Here is a 23,762-nt window from a genome sequence, read left to right on the forward strand (position 1 = left end):
ATTCAGAGAGATGTATAAATTTCTGGTAGGCACAGACATTCAGCAAGTCCCAAAAGCATTTCTGTTAGTTTCCGAATTATCAGTAATAGCATTTACATTGTTTTTTTACGGTAGGACAAGTTAAACTGTAGACTCCAGAACCACAATCTACAAACCAAAGGACCAACTACTGTTCCCACTCCTCTTAGTCTCACTAATTCAATTTCCATTCAAGCTAAACTAAGTTTTTATACATACAGGTTGTATTTACTACAAAGACAACAATACTGAGTTAATAAAAATATTTGGGTTTGAATGTTACTAAACTTACCATCCATTAGGAAGTTTGTGGAGCTTTTCAGTAAACTACACATACATTGCCAAACAAAAGATTCATTGTGTTTCCAAAGATTTCCCTGGATATTTTCTTGTAATTTCTGTATAAGCATCATTGAAACTTTAATGGCTATCAGTAAATCATGCATTAACTGAGTCTGAACAATACAATTTCCCAGATTCTTTCTGTGGAAAAAAAAAAAAAAAGACAAACATGCATACAAGAAGGATAATAAAGCCATTCTTCACCATCCCCAGAAACCTACATTCTGCCAACTTCAGAAAGAATTAATGGTAAAAACTAATTTATCGCTTGAGTTGACCAGATACATTAACTACAGGAAAAAGAGAAGTGGACTCAAGGGTAGTCTGTTAAAATGAAGTTAACAAAAAAAATTACAAATTCTGCTGCCCCTTCTGCAGGTTCCTGTGACAAACTTTCACTCATTCAATTCTGCCTGAGCAGAGCTGAATTTTTCCAGAAACTTTCCAAAAAGACCAACAGAATGCAGTGCTGCTCTTTTCTCATTCTTCAAGTAGTTCCTCTATGTGCAAAGCATATTTCTATGATTCAACTTTTCTTTTAACATGAAAATAGAAAATACCTAAACTTTCAGTGTACAAAACACTTCAATAAGCACCCTCCTCCTCTGGAGAGAAATCACAGTGAAGAGACCTCACTTTATGCAATGATGGAAATATCAAGGTATTAAATGATGACTGCTGTGACAGACTAAACAGAACACAAATACTGAATTAAACACTCATGGAAAGTGAAAGACTATTACTCTACCTGAATTTTATACCTACTGATTACACTGTTTAGTTACAATTCAGATAGCAAAACCACAACTCAAACATCTCCCTTAGAAGTAGTAGCTCCAACACAGTATCAGTGCCTTACTCTATTTTATATCGTATTTGCCACAAAAGGAAGAAATCAGCAGCTTTTTCATTTAAAATACACATCACTGTAAAGTGACATTCCCATCTTTCATCAATTAAAGGGATACTTCAAATCAAACCACATTATCTTGCAAGAGTGAAATAAAAACAGATAAAATAGAGCTTATATTGAATTCACTTGCCTGTTTTCTTCCTCTATGTCAAGTAGCGATTTCTGGAGAAACTGAAGAACTAGTGAAAATAATTATGGTATGAATTTACTTAAAAGAGAAATAGAACAGAAAAATGCCAGCAAATCAAGCACACATACACATCATACCCAGCTACAAGGAACAGTTATCCATATAGTAGTGTTTCTTCCACTCCAACAACAAATTAAACTGACATTTCAGTGCAGACCAAAACAAGCAATGCTGAAGCAAAATCTCAAGCTGTTTTGCAACAACCTGATACAAAACAAGAGCTTCCAACCCACTTGGCTCCCTCCTATGAGGTATTGAGAATTCTGGTTCCTCAGCTGAAATTACCAAAAAAGACACAGCAGCCATAAAAGGTCCACACAAAGCTGAACACTACTTGCATGCTGAGGGCACAATATGTCAAGTAATCCCACATTACCAGAAATCAGATTTCTGCCAAATTACTATCAAACAAAATACTTGCCCAGTGAGCCTGGGTTTGCTGTAGTTGATTGTTAACAGTTCAGTGTTCCCACATCCAACTTTATTATGAAGCACAACACAGAGAATGCATCATACAAAGTAGCATCAACTCCCCCAGCCCTTTAAGAATCACTTTACAGAGATTTATGTCTAGGGTTGCTCTATAAAGCAAGACTGACCCCTGGAAACTAAAGTTACAAATCAAAGTCTTGTCTTTGACAAAAAAGTAGCATGTGAGGGTACTAGTTATTGAAAATTAATCAGGAGGAAATCAGATCTGATAGATCTTCATGCCTACTTCATGTAACTTCTTCCCATACCCACTCCTCCCCCAATAATCTGCAGTGAAGCTTATTTTGCTGTAAATATAAGTTTACCTTCTTCAAACAGGTTCTTAATACTTGCTCTACCTAGAGGAAAGAAAATATATTTTAAGTACTGAATACCAGGCAGTACTACCTATTTAACATAACTGCAAACATTATTATCAGGTGTGGCACCAAGGTGCCAACCGGCATTGAGCAAATCAAACCAGACGACAATATATTCAATGTCACTGTACCTAAGCTGAAGTCCTCCATGCAGGAAGCAAGGTTGTCCAAGACTTTTCTGTACAAATACACATCTGTGTTTTTCAGTTCTGCCCTAAGGCAGCACACAAAGCTTTGCACACCTAACATCATCAACTCTTCAGGAAGACCATTCAGTGAACTGTAACAGCAAGAAACAGCACAATCAGTTTGCTTACACTGAGATGTTGAACATCCACTCAACTAAAGTCAATGACAGCTACAACTCTAATAAACAGAAACAGTCTGTTTTAAAATAAGCATGCAGGTTCTAATTTTGCAGCTACAAAACCTGTCAAATGGGTGTAAAGCTCTGGCCTGCCATCAAATACAGGACAGAAGCTCTGCATCTCTCAGTGGGGACAATGAATCTCTTCCGACAAAGAAAGGAAGACAGCTAAGCACTGGATCTTAAAAAACATTAAGGCTGTAATAAGTTCACTAAAGAAATACAGCAGTAATTTTGCAACAGAAAAATTTAATTGCAATAAAAACAGGCACAAGAAATCAGCTTAGTTATGATTCCTCTGAACCCCTCTCTCTTGACAAAGCTGAGATTTTTTTTTTTAACACAAGCATTCTAAATTTCTATTCTAACACTGGATTTTAAAATTCAAAGTGCTAATTACACAGTATGTTGTCTTTCCAATAATGAAACAGATCAAAATAATACTTCACCCTGAAGTTATTTATCCAATGATAAGTTACTTATAATTAAAATTTTTAACTAAGCCAGAAAAAAAATAGTACTAATATTCACGTATTAGCACCACAAATTTTCAGTAATTAAACTACAGCAATTTGTTGTGAATGACAAATTACCGACTTCTAGGTAAAGAGAACATTTAAACAAAATAAAGGCTTACTGTTCAATTTTTTACCTTGCTAATACTTTTTTCAAAGGATTCTTCATACTCAGTGAAAAATATGTCTCTCCCAAAATATCCAAACAGGCTTTAACCATGGGATCACATGCAGAGTTTTGATCCATCTTCTTCACCAATGGCATAATCTACAACCAAAAGAACACAGGATGAACAAAAAGCTCTAGATACACTATCATTAACAGTGGCAGATTTCCCTCTCCTCCAAGTATATGGTGGAAAACTGTCCTCTCTTTACTATATTTCCTTTGAGTTTGAAGTGATAGATAACGTTCCAAGAACACCTGTAATACCAAAAATACACACATACAAAATAGGAAACTTGGTATCACTTGTCTTCCACCATTTTCAATAACTAATTTAAGTACTAGAATTACATTTCTACCTGGTGTATGTGCAGCACTAACAACTGCTTTTTACCTGTTTCCAAGAATGCCTAAAACATTACAAAGTTTATTTTGAATTGTATTCCCCATTAACAGTGCACGACACAGTTACCAAAAACCACACTAACAACAGTGAAGTCTTACTTGTTTAATACACTGGATCTGCTGGATGCCATTTCTCAGCTGTGCACAGTGCAGAAGCAGAGAAGCCAGGTTTTGCTCTTCAGCCTTTGAAAACTCTACATTTGGAAGAAAAATCCCTTTTTAGAAAGGAATTACAATAAACACTGTAAACAATACATAATTTATAATAATATAAATTGACTTTTTCCTGATGTTTAGAGGGAATCTCTTGTGTTTCAGTTTGTGCCCATGGCTTCCTGTCCCATCACTGTTCAGAACAGAAAAAAACCTGGCTCTGCCTCCTTCATGTCCTCCAATCAGGTATTTTTCACACATTGGTAAGATGTCCCTGAGCCTTCTCTTCACCGGGCTGAATCACAGCTCTCTCAGCCTTTCCTCATAGGAAGGATGCTCCAGGCCCTTCAGCATCTTCGAAGCCCTTAGCTGGACTCTTTGTCCATATTGCTCTTGTACTGGGGAGCCAAGAACTGGATGCAGTGTACCAGGTGTGACCTCACCAGTACTATCTCATAATAACTTGAGTATACTTTAGTATACAAATCTTGCATTACTTGGTGTTGGGTTTTTTAAAGTAAATATCACTGGAAGTTTATATCATCAAACAAACATGAAGAAACCAAAAAAAAAACAAAAACCACAAAATAAAAGACTATATGAACAGTATCTTTAAATCAAGTTAACTGCAGAAAACACAAAGACTGGGAAAAATACACTGAAAATGACCTCCACAGAACCCTTCCAACCTCAATCATTCTGTGATTCCTGGAAATTCAGTATTAACCCACAAATTAATGCTAGTACTTCATATATCACTGAATTACAGGTGTGCAAGTGGGGTCACAAGTAGGACCTTCTTTCACTTTCATACCAAAGACAAAACAAAATGAAGAGTTTTCAAACCAAAAATACAGTGCTCTAAAGGATTTTTTCAACTCTGTCAAGGTAAGAAGTCATTGTCATTACAAAATAAAACGAACCACAGCTGACACCCACAAAGCAAAACCGCTGGAAATAAAACATAATAAGCAGAAACACAGATCAATTTCAGTTACTCAAAGGCAAGAGAAATCACACATTAGTTCAGAAAAATACACTCTACTTACTCTGAAGTTTTTCAAGCTGATGATGATCAAGAAAGAATGCATCCACTTGAATTTCCTTCTTCTTCTTTAAAACCATTTTAGCTGATTAGAGAAATGCCTCCTTAAAAACAATACACAAAAAAAAAAACTCAAACCAGCAGGTCCCATTGTTTTAAAGGCATAATTACAAACACTTTCTACGATAACACTTTCTTTTCACTGTCCTACTATCCTGAAATAATGTTTATTGCATTACCTGTGCAATTTTTTTTCAAAGTAATAGCTCTCTTTAATTTTATCAATTTCAACTATTTCAAGCATTTCATCCAAAATTCACCCAAACTGCATGACACAAAATGGAACTCATAGCAAAGAGGAATTGCTATATGCATGAAAAACTGTCTCACTGGAGTTTTTACTGCACTTGTTACATAGTCTCTGGCATGACCCTGGATCACTATGTGGAACCATCATACAGAAGCACGGTAGTAATGGAACAAAACTTCTGTTGTTCTGTTTTACTGTTCAAAACTCATTCAACTGTATTGATGTCAAGTTAGAACTGTGTAGCAAACAAAACTGCTTTGCTGTTATGAATGTTGCAAAGACCAAGTTATTCTTCTTGTTTTAAGTAGTTGAAATTTAATGTGCTTACAGCTTCACTGACATAAAAGCTCATTATTAACAGAAAAGCTGAATTCGGAAGGGACCTTTGGATCTGGATCAATCTCCTGCTCAACCTGGGCCACCTGAGCCAGTTACCCAGGCCCACGTCCAGATCTCTTTTGAATATTTCCACGGATGGAGACTCCACAGCCTCTCTGGACCACCTGTGCCAGTGCTCGGACACCCTCATGACACACGTGGTGCTTCCTGTTGGCCTCAGAGGTCCCCCTGTGTTTCGGTCTGTGCCCATGGCTTCCTGTCTCGGCACTGGGCATCACTGAACAGAGCCCAGCCACATCTTGTCTGCACCCCCCCCTTCATATATTCTATACACTGGTAAGATCCCCTGGTCTATTATCTACTCCCACTTGGAGTATCCAACACCGCAGCCCTCGGCACCTTCGGGCGGTCACGGGAAGACAAGAGCCCGGCTGCCCAGGCCCCGCTGCCCGCAGGTGCCCCGCGCTCTCCCTCTCGAGCGACCCCGCGCCCCACCGCGGCTCCGAGCGCTCGGCCGGACCCGGGCCGGGCCGGGCCGGGCCATCACCGCCTCAGGCGCCCGCCCTGCGCCTTCCCGGGCCCGCAGCGCGACGGCGCCCGCCTCGGGAAATGGCTGCAGCGGCGGGGAAGGGAAGCGCCGAGAACCCCCCACCTGCCCCTTACCCGAGTGGAGCCCGCCGGTCGCGCCGCGTCCCTTCCCGGTGCCCGCGCCCCGCCCGCACCACGTGCCGCCCGCCGCCAACCGCGGCGCTCCCCGCCCACGGCACGGACCGGACCGGCCCCGCAGAGCCGCAGGCACCGCCTCGCCGGGAGCGCCCGGAGCAGCTGCTCCTCGTCTCGCTGCGCGGCTCTGGCCGCAGCGGGTGCCGCCTTTCCTTGAAAATACTTGTCTGTACTAAAAGGTAAACAACAACGCGAGACTCAGAATCACAGAATCAGTTCGGTTGGAAGAGACCTCTGAGATCATCGAGTCCACCTGTGTCCGAACACCACCTCGTCAGCTAGACCATGGATGGCACCGAGTGCCACGTCCAGTCTTTCCTTAAACATCTCCAGGAACGGTGACTCCACCGCTTCCCTGGAAGGCCCATTCTAATGCCTAATCACTGTTCCTGTGAAGAACTTCTTCCTAATGTCCAAGCTAAACGTCCCCTGGCACAGCTTAAGACTATGTCTTCTCGTCCTATTGTTCTGTCGTCCTTTTACGGATACAGCTGGTTGCCTAGGAGAAGAGGCTGACCCCCACCTTACTCCAACCTCCTTTCAGGTAGTTAAAGAGAGTGATAAGGTCACCACTGAACCTCCTTTTCTCCAGGCTAACCACCCCCACCTCCCTCAGCCACTCCACACTGGACATGCGCTCCAGACCCTTCACCAGCTTCGTTGCCTGTCTCTGGACTCGCCCCAGGATCGCTGGCCTTTGTAAAGTACAATTAGCTTTCTTTATTTTAAAACATATTCTTAACTTTGGGAAAAATTGGTGGTAACTTTGATGTATCTCATGATAGCTTGTGTTTCTCTCCAAGTAGCTACTCTCCCTCCTCAGTTCCTGAGAGTCCTCAGCAGTTTTAAATGGATGTTGAGTCTTTCAGAGCTTAATTTGTCGCATGCCCTTACCACACACAGCAGCTTAACAGAGCCACTCCAGAGCTGACTAGGTTTCAGAGCCAGAGGAAGCAAACCCCAGTAAAGCATCCAACACAAATCAAGCTCGTATAGGCAAAATCCTTTTTCCAAGGAGTAGAAAAGAGCTTGACTAAACACTTCACAAAAATCCAATAAATTTACGTTGAAAAGCACCCTCCATTTGTTTGTTTCCTCTTAACCATACCTCTCGACCCTTTACAGCAGTTCGTAATTTGTCAGCACTTCCGCATTTTCTAAAGTTATAAAATTATTAACCAAACCCAGCTATTTTTTATATATAAGCATTTATACATTTATACATTTTCCAGTACCTCAAGGGAGCCTACAAGAAAGCTGGAAAGGGATCTTTTAAAGAGCACGTAGTGACAGGACAAGGGGGAATGGATTCAAACTGAAAGAGAGTAGGTTTACATTAGATATTAGGAGGAAATTCTTTGCTGTAATGATGGTGAGACACTGAAACAGGTTGTCCAGAGAAGCTGTGGTTGCCTCTTTCCTGGAAGTGTTCAAGGCCAGGCTGGATGGAGCTCTAAGCAACCTAATCTAGTTAAAGGTATCCCTAGTTAAAGGCAGAGGGGTTGGAACTAGATGATCTCTAAGGTCCCTTCCAACCCAAACCATTCTATGATTCTCTGGTTTCATTTGTTGCCAGAGCAGATTTGGGTTTTTTTAGTTTTCAACATCCACGTGCTGTGCCTTTCACAATCCTCCCAGGCCGCATGTGAATATAATGTATGTAACAAGTACATAATTGGCAAGTGATAGAACTATCAAATGGGGATGGTCTTTCCTGAATCCGTGAGTTGTATCTAGCAAAAGGGGAATCTTGCACTCATTTTTAAAATGGTTATTGCAAAAGGGGCTGTTGTAAAATGCCAGCTCAACATAGCAGTTATGCTTCCACAAAGATTTAAGAGCAACAACATTTTGGCAAGGAAAAGGGAGAAAAATATTGCCACTTGACTTTCACCCAATAGTGATTTTCTTAGCAATCTAAAGCTGCTAGAGGCCACAAGAGTTTGCTCAGGACTTTCAACAAACTTCTGGATCCCCCTTTAACACTGAAGCTTCACAGTACCTTCTGACATGGTAATGGCCAAAGGAATTGAAAAAAGGTTTAACTACATACAAACACAAGGAAAATAACTTGAGTTTTTAATTGTTAGTTGGCTGACTTTTCCCTCTGTTTTGGGTTCAGCTACTTCTAGGAAATTGATGGTGTTATTTGGCACTACCTGTCGCAGTGACCTACTCTAAATGCTGGATCCTCTTCAGCTCAAAGAGAGACTGAATGCTCACAAGTGATTTAATCCTCCAGACAAATCAGACAATATACCCTCATTTAGTGTAAGCAAAGTTCCTTCAGCCCATTGCAATATCTACATATTTTATATTCAGTATGATCCTCTTTCTACAGGCTACCCAACTTCAGAAAACCTTTTCAAGGTTCCAGATAATTTTCTGTAATACTATTTCCAGTAACTTTCTGCTTTCCAAAAGAGCTTTACTTTCCCCAAGGTTTTCCAGTTAGGGAAAGCATCAGTGCCAGGGAGCTGTCAGGTAACACCTGAAGAATCCGTACTTTGTAGTTCAATGAAAGCAAAGAGGCATCTCAAGAAATGAAATTATAGCATGCAACACCCACACATTTTAATTGCTTTGTTTCTCTAAGAGCACCAAGTTTCCAGTATTCAAAATAACTTACTTAGAACTAGCTCACATACCACCATTGAGCAGCTCAGCAGGCAGGGGTTTCGAGGCTTAACTGCTTTGAAAAGGTAAAGTAACTCTGTTTTCATAATTAGAGATCTGCTGGTAAGGAGCAACAGACCCTTGAATTACTGGTGCTGTGACTCTGATCTGCTCTGCTGCGTGCCAGAGATCTTGCCAGAGACCAAAACAGGATCGTAGCACTAGAAATTTCTAGGGAGAGAATAAAAAACAACCAAGAAAGCGTCACTATGTCATTGCATAAATATACCTACACTTTGAACACTGTGTGCTTTGTTCATCCCTACAGAAGAAGAATATAGTAGGACTTCCAGAGCTGTGGGGTAGGGTAAGAAGGATGGCCAAAGGGTAGAGAGGGGCACCTCTCTGTGTAACCATTAAAGTGAATTTGTAACTTTGCTCTCAAACAGAAAATGGAACATGACAGAAATGTCTAAGAACACTTTCATTATCTCTGCAAAAATTTAGGGGCATCAAATGAAACAAGCAGGTGGCATGTCCAAAACTAAATGAATTATTTAAACCACAGAGATCATCATTGTGGGACATTTTGGATCTTGAAAATCACATTTGTTCAAAAGCAGCTGGACTAAATCATGGGAGAAAAACAAACAAAAAAAACCAGCAAAGGTTTCAAAACACAAAACTTTTGCCTCACGAAGTCTCTGAACCATTGGAGACTGGGACAGTATTCTGGGGTAATGACACTTAACTTCCCCGGGCCCTGCCTGAGGACAACAACCAAGTGACTGGGTACCAGCATGGCTGACCTTCTGCTCTGACGTCCTGCTCATCCCATTTTTATTGGGATGTCCCAGCATATTTCTGCTATTCATCAGAAGTTTTTTTCTAAGCACTAGATTTACGCTCACAGACTTTACAGTCTTGACAAATCAACATCCACCAGTGAAAATTCTTCTTAAAGGAAATATTCTAACCCATGGAAACTTTAACGTTCAAGCTATAAATTCTAGTCTTCTTGAGATATGCCTATATCAGTACGTAGAATATTTAATATTTTATGTTTCTTTCAGAGGGAGATGATAATCTTATAGTTTGAAAACTCTCAGAAATTGATTATTTAGAGCAATATAGAATTTTCCCACTATGTGGCGCCAAACAATTAAAAAGCAGTTAAAGGGAGACATGGACTTTCTCATAAACCATAGTTTTCTTAAATAGAAAAAACCTTTATTAGTAACTAAAGTAACCCCAGATTCTCCCATTCAAAGGTACCAAAGCACAAATACTAGGGGCTATTTAGATAAAATGCCTTTTTTCTGTCACAGAAAGACAAACTGTAGCCTTAAAACAGCAATATTTTAAGTCATATCATAATGATAATAATTGAACAGGCATGATCTTTCTCCCTTCCCCTCCTCCACTTACATAATCCCTTTAAAGTTTTTTGTTAAGAAAGATCAAGATACTTTTAAATTAATTTGAACATCACTTGAAAATGATCTATTTATTTATATCACAGTTTCGTAATTGCAACTAGTATAAAAAATATTTTTTCTATTGCAAGTCTCAAGTATATATATCATCTTTCCAAAGAATCCACACAAAAATGAATTCAAGAGAAGACATTGTATGATTTAAGATTTTGGAATCACAAAATGTTTCCTGGCATATATTTCCAATTGTAGACACACATACCAATCTGAAATACCTAAACTTAAATGGTTTAGGTATGAAATACCTAAACTTAAATGCTTATCGATGTGAGAAAGGACCAGAAGAACTCCTTTTGTCATGACAGGGTAAGGTTCTGATCTAGCATGTCCATCATGTTCTACATGTGCAGGAAAGTCTCATAAACCCAAAATTTTACATTCTAGTTGCAGGTTCGATGACAACTTGATCATCTCAAGATTGTAGCCAGTGGCATTTTTTGGATTAGCTTCCATCCTCTAGAGTAGATGTTTTGCAATACAATCTTCATAATACTTTAAAACAAATGAGGTTATTGTTTAGTAAGATAACAAAGAATTTACTTTCTTGCATTAAGTCCATTACAGTAAAGAAGCCCGTGACACACATCTTCAGCCCATGGGGAGGCTAATACTTAGGAGTCCTCATTAGAGAGGGAAATATTTCATAATGTTTTGACTTTGGTTTACTGCTGTAGTGAGCCAGTTAACAGATGATCATTCGAAAGTGCAAATACTTGGTCTTGCAGTTTTCTTCTACAATGTACTGCCTATCAGGTTTTTTGCATTTTCTGCACATATTTGCAAGAATTTGTGCAGGTTTATTATTGCTTGCATGTAACTTCCATCAGTGAGAACAGTAAGGAGAAAGAATTCTCTTCCTGAGATTGTGTTTACATGTATAATAGTTTTCTGTGTTTTTGCCTGGAAGATTTATGGCTTTCCATCTTGCTTTCTAATTACAAAACAAAGTTATGTTTCGTTCTATGCATCCCAGTTGTTCCACTGGTAATTTTATTTCCATCAGTAACTGACCACACATCCTAGCCACTTCTACATACTTCACAGCTAAGGGCAGTTAAGAGAAAATCCTGAATACCCCTATTCCTTCTTCCAGAATATTTTTTTATGCCTCTTTACGTATTGGTATCGAGAGCTGCATGACTGTAAAGCATTTTTATTACCCGAGGACAGAGAAAATGTCGATACCCAAAATAACCTGAAAGAAACACTCATTGAGTGAGCAGGCTTTGCTCTCCCTCTTGCGGTCCAAGCACGTCATTCCCGTAGCCTCCGCTAGTTCTGTGCACTCTGGATTCAAAAGCTTTCTGCACACTTGGGTGTACCCAAAGAGAGCGTGTCACTATTGAAGTTTACAATATGGTCAAAGTTTTCATTAAAGGCCAGTGCTAAAGCATTTGGTATAGTGTTTGTTGGGAACCAAACGCTGATCTTGATTCTTTTAGCTAGATCTTGTAATCTAAAATAATTTTTTTTCAATTTAAATGTTTTTAATGTAGATTGAACACTCTAGACAGAAAGTATAGGGTAGAAAACAATGCACTTCTTGCTATACGACCAATCATGTTTTTAATACATTTTTTCAGCGACCAGTGTTAAAAAAATACATGAGGCACTTAGGAAAGTACCAGCAAATGAAGCAGTTTCAGGGAAGTTGTTGGGATACTTTAAGGTCACTGCAAGTGAGTGGAAAATTGGAGGCTGTACTGAACTGAATAGGAAAAAATGAAATTCTGTGTATAATAACCAGATGGGGAATATTTGAGCTTTTAAGACCTTTTTATTTTTTTCAAACTGAAAAACTGCACTTCCAATGACTCACAGATGAATGTGAAAAAGCAGTTTAGTCTGCACACCTACATTAGAAATAGCCACCAGAGGAAGGGAGAGGTGTGGTTTGTTTATGCACCAGAAGAGTCTGTAAAACATTTTGCCTCCCTAAGTAAGAACCCAAACAAAATACAATCCCTAAATCTCAATCCAAATCAATGTGTGTACGAGGAAGATTTCTGTACATGCTGGACAAGCAACATACTAATTAATTTTTCCAAATACTTTTTAATACTTTAGGCAGTCTTTTAAAAAACACAAAGACGACCAGTTACCTGAGATATACTCTCAGCTCTTTTCAACCGTAGGGGACCAACAGCGGTCTGACAGCACGACCCACCAACACACGCACCTGCTGCTTCACCCCAGCTGGAACTAAAACACAAAGTGTGTTGTTATCTATAGGACAGGACAGCTCTGCGAGACCCACTCAGCCCATAATATCCCCAGCACTGCCCCGGGGGCTGCACGGTTCCAGCTCTCCGGTTTGTACTTGACAAATGACCTTCCACAAGGTGTGGAATTTAAATTGCAGTAAGCGCCGACGTTGGAGCTGAGGAACGGCAGGGCAAGCGGATGCTTCTTCCTAACATCGTCTCCGAAATTAAGAGGAAAAATTCCTAATTCACAAAGGAACTTAAAAAACTGGTACGGGGAAGGACTACAGGCAGGCCGTCCCTTCCTGGGACCCCTCTGCCAGCCTTCCCCTCGCAGCGCTGGCTCCAGCCGGCCTCCCCCCGCCCTCCGTCCGGGCGCTCCCGCCGGGGCCGGAGCACGCGGGGCAGGCGGCGGCCCCGGCAGCGCGTCCCGCCGGCAGGACAACGCGGCCGGACCACCCCGCTCCGCTTCCCGGGAAAGGCCCCCAACTCCGAACCTCCCGCCGGCTCCCGGGGCGGCCGAGCCTCGCAAACCCCGCCCGGGCGCCCCGCCGGGGGCGGCCCCGCTCCTCAGTGGCCGCCTCGGCCGTCGCTCAGGCGGCCGCGCCGCTCGCCGCGGGGATGGCGGGGCGGGCGCCGAGGGGCGCGGGCAGCGCCCACAGCCCGGACGGCGCCCGGCGCGGCGAGCCACGGCCGGCCAGGTTTGACCTCCCTTTCGCTGCCCCCTTCCCTCCCTTCGTGAGCCCGGCTCTTTCCCGGCCGGGTGTCGCTCCCCGGCGGCGGGGGCGCGGCGGCACAGGCGACGCGGTGCCCCCCGGGTGACACCGTCGGGTGGCTTCGGGGGATGCTGTGTCGGGTCATCGCGGTGTGTCGGGTCACGGCAGGACCACGGGGTGCCGCGGGCGGTGTCCCCGCGGCGGGGACTGGCGGGCTTCAGGGCGATGTGGGTCCCGTGGGTTCCAGGCTCTTCTCGTCCAGTTGGCAGTGCCGCTGCCGCATCCCTGCTGCCGTCCCAAAAATAGAAGAGCAGGAAGAACACAACTCCTAAACAAACGACCAAGATGAAGATACTTTTGAAATACCTACACAGCCAGATTTCGGAAAGTGACGTAAAAATTAAACATGGGTACTTAGTGTGATGTGACACTGCGATCTTAAAAATTGCTGTCATCAGGCAAAGGACATAAAACGATCTTGTGTGCTTTAATGCTGTTTGCTTCACACATTTGACACTGGTCAAATGCAGATGCAGATGAACCCTCTGTTGTGCCATTTCCCTGGGAAGTTGAGCAGGCAGTAATGAGCTGGGAGCAGGCAGCCTGGCCCCTGAAATCAGGGGGGCTTGCAGGGGTCTGTGCCTGGGACTGGGGTGGGAGGCTCTGGCTGACTGTGTTGTTTCACAACAAACTTCTCAATATATTGGAACCAAACTTCTCAATATGTAGGAAGCAGTAGGATGAGATTTCATAAATGAGATTTTGAAGGAAGTTTTAAACAGTTTAGGCTACAGTTTGTCTGAACACAGAATTATGCAAAATGAGTCAAATGGAAAATAAAGTTACCAGTGTTTGGAGGTGAGTAAGGGCCCTGGCCAGCAACAAACCTGAGAATTACTTCCTTGATTCCTAAACAGGTCCACTTTGTGTCTCATTATTTCCCTTCTCCAGTCCAACCTTTATGGCTCCAGAAAAATTTTTAAGTGTCAATGAAAAGGTGGAAGAAAGGGACCTGAAATTCAAGAGGTATAGTCCAAATAGATTTGGGCTGGTGAACATTTTGGGATGGTGAAATATATATTTGCACTTATACTGTGCAAACCCACACCTGTCGAAGCAGAACTTACCAAGCTTTCTCCAGCACAGAAAGGACATCCAGAACATATGGACAGAATGTGAAGCATTTAGTTAACTAAACACTCAGTTTTGTTCAAAACTGAGGAAAACACTTGACAGTATGATAAGGAATATGTAAATTTTTTAACATGCTTCAAAAAGGTAGAACACTGTTGCCTCCTTCCCCCTGAAATATATTTTGATAATTTCCAAGCAGACGGCAAAGAAAATGAAATTATATCAATACCTTTGGGGAAAATGTGACATTCTGACTTCTTGAAGCCTAGAAAGCGGTTTATAAACTTAAAAAATGAAAATGACGAATTTAATCTTTCCAGACTTGTCAAACTTGTCTCAATTAATTTTTGATGACATAATTAGAACTTAAGGCTTTAATGTGCGCTTTTTTAGTTTACTTTTCAAAAGATTTAATTTTTAAAGACTCAGGGGATATGGAGGGCTTTGCGGTGGGAACTGGAGCAGGAAGAAGGGGCGGACTCTGAGTAGGTTTGAGTGCTGATTCAGAGTACTCTATTAAGCCAAGAGAGATGAACTCATTTTTTTCCTCCCTTGGGGAATCAGACAAGAAACAGGAAGTCATTGATTCTAAGTAAGATCATTCACTCTGCAATTGTAAACAGTGTATTATGTGCCTGTAAATATTTTCAGAACCCATTGGCTTGTTGGAAAATGCGAAGTAAATTATTACGATCTCTAGCAAACAACCCACCATAAAAAAGGTTATTTTCAATCTTTTTATCTGTAATGTTTATACAGTGGAATATTAATTAGCTTGGACATTGAGAAACTACTTGGCTGGACACACTGTTCGCTGCCAGAAATCCATCTACTCAAATGCTTTGTCTGTTGAAAGACAAACATTTTAACTCCACCCTGTAATATTGTGCCCTACCGAAAGCAAAAATTCTTTCATTACTTGATCCGTTTGGGTTTTCACTGCCACAAACACTGAAATATCCCACTGTTAACCAGATGTTGGCTGCATCCCTTTTTGTCTCATGTAGCTGAATAGACAATCTAATAGTAAACTGCCACTCCTCATTACTTAGGAGAGCAGAGTCCAGGCTGTCTGTCCAGATCAACCTGCAGCTGAAACTACTTCTTCCCTCTGTAAAGTAGGAGAAGCTGCTGCTTGGAAGTGCAACCTTTTCCCTTAGAACGGGGGGGACTCTGCATAAGGAGAGAAGAGCATGGATTAGGGATGGGACAATGGTGAGCAACTTGCTTCCCTGACAGTCCAAGGAATTTTCTGCCAAGCTTAAAAGATGGGGGGGAATGGTAAAAGACACAATAAGTGTCTTGGTCTCCTCGAAGAATAGCAGTTGAAATGCTTGTGTACTTAATTTTTAGAACTCAGGTGTTTTAGGATCGACTCAGGAAGCTATCTTATTAGCATGCTTAAATCCTAGTGATTCTATGGGGATTCCTGAGTGGGAGATTCCTGAATAGGGATGGTTGTAACCTCTGGCTTAGCAGCTTGAATCATAGTCTGCTGGACCAAGAGGAAGAAAGAGCCAAGAATGGAGCGGTTATCTTCAGACAAGTGATTGTGGTGAAAAACTGACAAATTTTATTCAGTTTTTCTTTCCTAATTTTTCTTCTAACTTAAGATATGGAATGAAAAAAACAGAGAAATTAGGGTATGTGAAAAGGAAGAAAATTTTGAGCCAGTTTTTCACCTGTTGAGCTATGATGAACTTGAGAGTAATACAAGACTTGGGGAATTTAGAGGAGAACTAGAAAATATTACTGTAGGAAAGTGAAGAACTTTTTGGAATCCTGCTCATGACTTTGATCTGTCTTGTGATGCTTTGCCTTTACCTTTTTTCTTCCTGTTGTCAGAAGCAGTGGAAAAGACAAATGCATAGGTCCAGCTCCAGCTGAGGGGTTTCAGCTGGGGCTACCTCCTCCAACACTGGGAGGAAGGGAAGTGCCTGAACCTAGGTTTCTGAAGTTCTGGAGTAGTCATGGGGAGGGGGGCTCTCCAAGGTGTTAATTAATCCATGCTAACTGTGTCAAGACTTGCAGTATGGAGATCTGTATTATGCATGATTTTCCTGTGTCAGCCTCCTTCATCACACTGAAAATGGTGGCTACTTGCCTTTCCTTGTGAGGATCTCACTTTTCATGGCATAGGTGACAAACATGCAGTATAACCTTATGACTTGTAGTTTTTTCTTTGTTGTTATCTTCCGTCTTCCACTGAATGGAGTTTTTATATCTGTTTGTTATTTCTGAGATAAATTGGATACTTAAGAGCTATTCAGGCTTCATTTTCAAAGCCACACCTAAATGTTCAAAGCCCTGCAAAGGCCAGGGCCTTTGCTTAGCAAGGGAACTTCTTAGACTGAATGGTTACATTCAGCCTTCCACTTGCTCTTTATTAAACTGTCTACAAACACTTGGAACGCAACAGAGCCCAGTCCTTCTGCTTGCACACAGATGATTTTCTTGGCTTCTCAGACTCAAACCATGATGAGCCAGTTCTCATCCTGAATAATTTTTCCAGTACTGCTTGTCCAGAAGGGCATTGAGTTTAATTTCCAGAAGACATGAGCTGTTAAATGGGGATAAAAGCACAGATCTGAAACCAAAACATGCATGAACCAGGATGTCCTGTCTTCAACAGCTAATGCAAAGGGATTGTTTTTCATGTGTGAGGTCCATTAGGAACCATTTGCTCACCTGCCTTTGCATTTGGAACCAGAAACTCCCCTTTGCATCTCATTGAGGATATTAAATTTTAAACGCAATTTGATTAGATGTAAGAATTTTAAAACACTTCTAAAAGAGTCATCTGCCAAACATTAACTTACATAAAACCAAATGTTCTACTAACATACAGGTAGTTACACCTATGTAAGGCATTTTCTAAGCAAAAGCTCAGTTCTCTACAAGCCTCTTCTGTGTAAGAAAGGGAATATACAGTAACTGAAGATTAAGATCTGTGAAGTGTCACTGCTTATCAAGGAAAACTAATTGCAGCCCCAAAATTTTAGGAGAAATTAAAATGTGTTAAAACTAAATATTAGCAACACGGATTTCAGAATTTGATAGTTATGATTAGGGCTTTTGTAAACTAATGTATTTTTACTAAGTTTTATGAAACTGTACATGTATAAAATTTGGGGACATTCTTAAGATTTATATAAAATAGGTTAGTATGTAGAGTAAAAAAGTCAGACATTAAATACATACTCCATTTGATATGGGGATTTTTTCCCTTTTTTTTTTTTTTTCCAGCATAAATATGGCTGAACTTTCAGAGCCAGAAGGTACTGTAAACTGGAAGGAAAGATGTTTAACTTTGGAGTCACAGTTAATGAAATTTCGTCTCCAAGCAAGCAAGATCAGAGAATTGCTAGCGGAAAAGGTAGGTCTCATCATATGAATTTTAATGCTGTATAAATTATTTTATAACGGGGGCTGATCACATGTCATGGTTTGAGATTACAAGTACTGAGGTTTTTTCAGAAAGGGAAAAATAGCATTTTAAAACAAAATATATGGACAACAGGTATGTTTTAATGCTGTAAAAGAATTTCACACATCAGAATTGCCAGAAAAAAATGTTCATTTTCAAATAAGAGCGCACTGGCAACTCTCCTGCAGAAAAAATTATGTATCCAGTAATCACTTTTACAACATTGAAATTAGTATTTAACAAATTTATTAAGTATTTAAGATGTGATAAGACACAGAAATCATTGCAGAGAAAATCCAGAAGTATTATTTCCCCCAGTATTCCTGACTGAATCGTGTACCAGATTTTATTTTCCTATAATAAGACACCTCCAAGTATGGCTAATCACCTGAGTCTGGGGACCCAGGAAGTTGAAAAGTATTGTATCATTTAATTTGAAGAATACTGTTTAAATATATACTTTATTGCTATTAGAAAGCAGTGTAGGTAGAAACTCTAAATTGTTTACCTAATCTTGCAATTTTTCTGTATGACAAACCCTCATTGAAGAGGTATTGCAGAATATTCAGTTTTGAAAGAACAATAAGCTGTTCAAAAGCCATCCTTTAAAATTTCATTTAAGAATAAAAAAAAAATAAAAAAGGAAAGCTACTTGTGTCTTTCATTCCAGTTTGCAAGGCTCACAGATAAGTTAATGAGTTATTATCATCGGTCTTGGAGGAGAACATCCATCAAAGAGTACAACAGTGTCTTCTGTAACACTCCACAAGATTATTGGATGCTTACACAGTTGGAACTGTTAGATCATACATATCTGTCCTGTGTCTTTACTCCTTTTGGACCACTGCATTTTTGGATTCTGGATGGAAGTCAAGTGGACATGACTTTTCTGGGAACCTTCCAGCAGCCGTAACTACCATGTTTTATGTGGCTGCTGCTGATTATAGTTTTGGCAACCAAAAAGTTAAGATTCATGAACAGCCCTTCACAATACAATCTGAGTTTAAAGAAAATATTTTAGAAATTTTAATGCTTTCTATTTGACTTTTTACTTTGTTGCTTTACAGTTTGCATTTACAGGCTGTTAACTGCTAGAAATATCCCCTTAAATTAACAGAAATATATGCATAATCATGTAATTTCAAATATTGGCATTAAAAACCCCCGAACAAACAGAATAAGGGGGATAAAATCACAAATCTTCAGCACTGTGCCTGAAACAAAGCACTCCAAGGCAAATTACGCTCTCACATCTGTGATAAACATGACTCCAGAATAGTTTAAAAAATCTTAAGCACTTGTCATGTTATTGCCCTCTTGTTTTAATTTGCCTTATCTTTCTCAGAAATTTTAGAAAAAGTGAAGTGTTTACAAGAATTACAAATGGGAGAAACATTTTCTGGTGAAGACCACAGGTCCACCAAGTATTCAGTTGGGATAATTTGATATATTGCTCTCCTGAGCAGAGCATTAGCAGACTTCCTGAAAAATAATCCTTCTCCTTACTTTGTCACTTTGACTTTTTAATATGAATCTTTCAGTCATCAGCTGGAGTTCAGCTGGGATATGCATTCAAGACTGGTCAGAGCTCAACAAAATGAGATGATATTCATCTGCAAGTATAGCAGTCTTGAAGAATTCAAAACCAACCGTGTTCAAAAAGGGAACTAAAGTGTTTGTGTGTATTTGGGCGTTGTTTTTATTTGCCAATAATCCAGTGGGTTTTTTTTCCCACATATTTAGTTTTTGGAATTATACAAACAATTCTCAGTATTTGTTAAAGGAAAGACAGACTCACGGTAGTTTGAAATTAAACTGCATGGAATTGTTTCTCACAAATATATTTGAGAAATAGCAAAGTGAATAATGAAGACCTGATTGGCCAGTACTTGATGATCACCCTCATACTAATGACGAAGAATAATACAGCTGATGTCAGCCTTTATAGGTACTTTCTAGTACCTATTTGTTACCTGTTACAGAATGAGACAAATTGGCAAAGCACATAAATAATTCTCACTCTTACTTTGATTAGCACAGGCCTTTATTTGTGGTTTTGTTTACAATCATCTCTATGCTATGAAATGTGTACTAAAACATTGAACAATAGCACCAGACAGTGTTCCACTTCAAAATAGCAACAGAAATCACAGTACTGTGGCGTGACAGACATAAAACCCTGTGGGTATTATACTATGTAATTGTTGTAGAAAACAGTAAGAATGATACTGTGACAAAAACGGGTAGTCTCTACAGGAAGATAAGAGAAATGAATTGATGGTAATTCTCTAGCCTTTCTGTGCGTGTGTTTGAGAGGTACCTCTTCAAGACAGTGCATCAGGAAAAGGAGTTTACATCCTGTTACATTATGTATAGGGCTTTTCAGAAACTGCCATTGAGTTTTTCCCCTTATATTTGTTGTATAACTTAGTCTAAAACCAGATTTAAATAAGGGATTGCTTGAATCTATCCATTTCCAATATTTTTATCTGTGACCTGTGTGCTTCTGTAAATGTATTCAGGCTGTGGATTAACTGAAGTACTTTTCTGACACACTAGAAATTAAATACCTTTGCACAGTTATCTTATTTAATATTGCCCCTGCAAATAAATGAACAATCAATATGAAAAGTCTTGAGTATATTATTCCAGTAGATGTGTTCTAAGTTAGAAGAAAAAACTATTTACCGTGTTTTGTAAGTTTAGCGAGTAGTCATCCTTGAACCTTGGTGGTTGAGGAGGTTGAGAAATTTGCATTGTAAATGTGTTTCTGCAGTCTAGCAGAACTTAAATTTTTTAGTGAACTCGGGGAGAAGAAGAGAGAGAAGCAACAGAATACACAGTGTTTTCAGAAAACTTAATCCATTCGCTGTTGTTTATTTGTTTGAGTTTTTAATATTTTTTCATTTTGCCAAGTAAAGAGTCTATATTTATAAATCTAATGTGCAAAGAAAGAGACCTTGTTGGAGTTTTAAGCAGAAGCTGCTGCTGTAAGTGGGAGAGGTCTTTACAGGAATTTAAGGAATGATGTAGAAAGTATCCCAGTATGCCAAATTTAGGATGGCTGTGGAACTGAGTTTTAAGCAGAAACCTTTATTTTAATGCAGCTTGAGTCTTACGTATATGAAGAGTTTACTAAAAAAACCACTGTGTTGAATAAAAGATTACAGTGTTATACCGAAAGTTAAGATTCCAGCTGGCATTTCAAGTCATAGGAAAAGTTAGTGACCTTCGTTCTTTTCATAGTAAGTACATTTTTCACCTAAAATATGTGTGCAACATCAGGTGTAAAGTTAATGTTCTTCCTGCTGCTAAAAAATTCTTTTAGTAGGAGAACTACATCTCTGTCTTAAATTCCCACTTGGCCAGCCTTCACTGAATTTCTTTTTCATGAGACCCTGTAAGGACTGAATATGGCACTAACCCAAATGTTGCTTTATGGGCTGTCCAGTAATACTCAACATTCATATGAACATCTCCCAAGTTTGTTTCCTTTAGTGCTGAGGGTCATTATGTTATGCTTTAAGTTATTTTCATATGTATATTGATTTGTTTGCTTTTAACCTTCCATTTGGATATTCTCTGTATACATGCTCAGCTGGCAACCAAGTGTGTAGACAACAAATGCCATAATATTTATACTTTCTGTGCAGTTTATGAAAATGGAATGATAACCAACTTTTAGGCCAAATACTATTTCCTACATATTCCAAAGCATAACACATTTCAGACTTTGTCTTACAAATCAACAGCTAAATCCAGGTCCCATTGTATTTTTATTCATTTCACAGTCCTATTTACGGTATGTCATTTGACATTTGAAAGTTAAGCAGATGCAGTATGTTTTGTTATCTCTGGCATGACAATTTCATGTTTAATGTTTTCAGAGGCAAAGTCTATAACACATTTGACTTAGGCAGTGATTGCCAATATGAAAATTGTAAAAAAAGCACAATGAGTATTTCCAGTCAAAGGATTATGAAGGGTAAACTAAAAGGGAGTGAAGTACCATTGAACCAAAATTATTCAAATGAAGGTTATTTTTCAGTATTTTATTCCTCTTAAAAGACTTCTTGTCATGGAAAATACATTCAGATGCAATTAAGAAGATACAAGAGAAAGCAACGAGAGTTAAAGAGAATAAAAATGTCTATGGCTAGAGTTTTAGGTCTGTTTACACCTTTTTAATACTACACATTTTTCTTATAGTTTCATTTTGATGCCTTGTCTATTATTAAGTTTTTCTATTTATTATAGAAAACTGTAATAGTTTTCTATTATACTGTTTTATAACAGTATAACAGATTTTTTTGTTGTTGTTTTTGTACATCTTAAAACTACATTCTTTCTAAGGAGGCTGAAGATGAAAAAAAAAAAAAAAAGAACTCAGGAAGCAATAAATTAGCTGTTCTTCTAGAGGCCTGGCTGGGTAATGGCATGAAGAGCACAGCTCTTGCTGTGAGGCCAGAGGATTAATATCTTCCCTTGGGTGGTATGGAGACAAGGTCATCAGTTCTATTCCAGCCCACCTGAGATGGGGAAGTTTGTGGAAGTCGTGGAAGCTATGATAGTGGGCAGCCACCTGTGCAGATTCTTAGCCAATCTAATATTTGTTTAGCATTCCATTTTTAGGAGCTACAAGATGTTTTTTCTCCATTTTTCATGGTGAGAACTCTTTTTGCTCTTAGAAATTACACATTTAATTTTCATTCCCTCGGCGAGTATTTTCAGGCTTTAAATATCTGTTGTCTTCAAATTGCAATATGCAGCCTTAACGTATCTTTCTAGAATCTCTTTCTCCTTCAACATCTGTTTCCTGAGTGTCCTATACCCTTTAATTTCATTAATAAATTCCGTTTCAGTCAAGTTTTCGATTTGTAAAATGTTGGCAGTGAGTGGTACCTTTAGTTCTTAAGCAATTCTCTCAGGCAGTGGCATGAAAATAGGCCCCGTTTCAGATGGATGTTCATGCTCTAATCAGAAGTCCCAATTCAGTGAGACAGAGCTATAGAATTTCCACAATTGCAATACAATGATCAATACAAAACCAAGCAGATCAACAAGCAGTTCTTGATACGTTTCTCTTTTTCATTTTAAGCACTATGTGAGACTTCTTTTTCCTTTGCTTGCCAAAGTGCTTTGTCCCTCTTGCTAAACTATCTTCACTTCTTTCAAGATTTTGGATGTTAGGGTAGAGTCTGTTTGTGCCAGAGTGGCGGTCTACCGAATTATATTTGATCGTGTCTGTGCAATTTAACTATCAAGACAAGATCTGAGTTGGAAAAGATGACAGCCAGAGAGAGTGAACATTCCTAGTGTTTTACCAGGCTTAGGAGAGTCCTATGACTGACGATGGGAAAAGCGCAGTTATTCAGCCAACATTGCATGCTGCTCAGTTGTCCTTCACTACACTGCCTCCTCAAATCCCACTGCTGAATTTAACTTTTTTGAGTCTATATTTACTGGCAGCTGGCCTAGATTACCAATTCTGGAAGAGTTCCCTCCCTGGGCTTTTTTGTTCTATATTTTTAATTTATATAGTTTCCAGAAGAAATCATTAATTTTACTACAATGAACTCAACTGAGATGTGAAAGATTGGGTTTTTTCATATGTACTTTTCACCCACTTAATGGCCACTAGGAAAACCTTTAGAGACAAATAATTCTTAAAATCATGCTGAAAGAAGTAAAATATAACTCTGTGGTAAAACTGGTCTCATCATGGAGAGTGACAGAAACTTTGAGCCTGATCATTTTGGAAACTGAGCAAATAGAGACTGATAATTTTTGGAAGTTTCGTTTTGTTCCAAGGAAAGAAAGGCTTTTGTGCTA

General features: G+C 39.6%; 2 protein-coding genes across 2 annotated transcripts in view; one reads left to right on the plus strand and one right to left on the minus strand.

The window, feature by feature from the left end:
* Window positions 1-9,128, minus strand: part of THADA (THADA armadillo repeat containing) — a 160,666-nt gene extending 151,538 nt beyond the window's left edge. The window contains exons 1-8 of the mRNA XM_039386956.1: window positions 8,986-9,128; window positions 4,970-5,069; window positions 3,867-3,961; window positions 3,334-3,464; window positions 2,446-2,594; window positions 2,261-2,293; window positions 1,404-1,452; window positions 311-501 (exon numbers count right to left, since the gene is read on the minus strand). Coding sequence (XP_039242890.1) covers window positions 311-501; window positions 1,404-1,452; window positions 2,261-2,293; window positions 2,446-2,594; window positions 3,334-3,464; window positions 3,867-3,961; window positions 4,970-5,045 — 724 coding nt within the window. The 5' untranslated portion in view covers window positions 5,046-5,069; window positions 8,986-9,128. The remainder of the gene's footprint in view (window positions 1-310; window positions 502-1,403; window positions 1,453-2,260; window positions 2,294-2,445; window positions 2,595-3,333; window positions 3,465-3,866; window positions 3,962-4,969; window positions 5,070-8,985) is intronic.
* A 4,080-nt stretch (window positions 9,129-13,208) lies between these two features.
* Window positions 13,209-23,762, plus strand: part of PLEKHH2 (pleckstrin homology, MyTH4 and FERM domain containing H2) — a 52,879-nt gene continuing 42,325 nt past the window's right edge. The window contains exons 1-2 of the mRNA XM_039386960.1: window positions 13,209-13,354; window positions 17,750-17,879. Coding sequence (XP_039242894.1) covers window positions 13,275-13,354; window positions 17,750-17,879 — 210 coding nt within the window. The 5' untranslated portion in view covers window positions 13,209-13,274. The remainder of the gene's footprint in view (window positions 13,355-17,749; window positions 17,880-23,762) is intronic.

Source organism: Pipra filicauda, unplaced genomic scaffold (genome assembly GCF_003945595.2).
Source record: "Pipra filicauda isolate LSUMZ 115617 unplaced genomic scaffold, ASM394559v2 scaffold51_size4534324_pilon, whole genome shotgun sequence".
NCBI lineage: Eukaryota > Metazoa > Chordata > Aves > Passeriformes > Pipridae > Pipra > Pipra filicauda.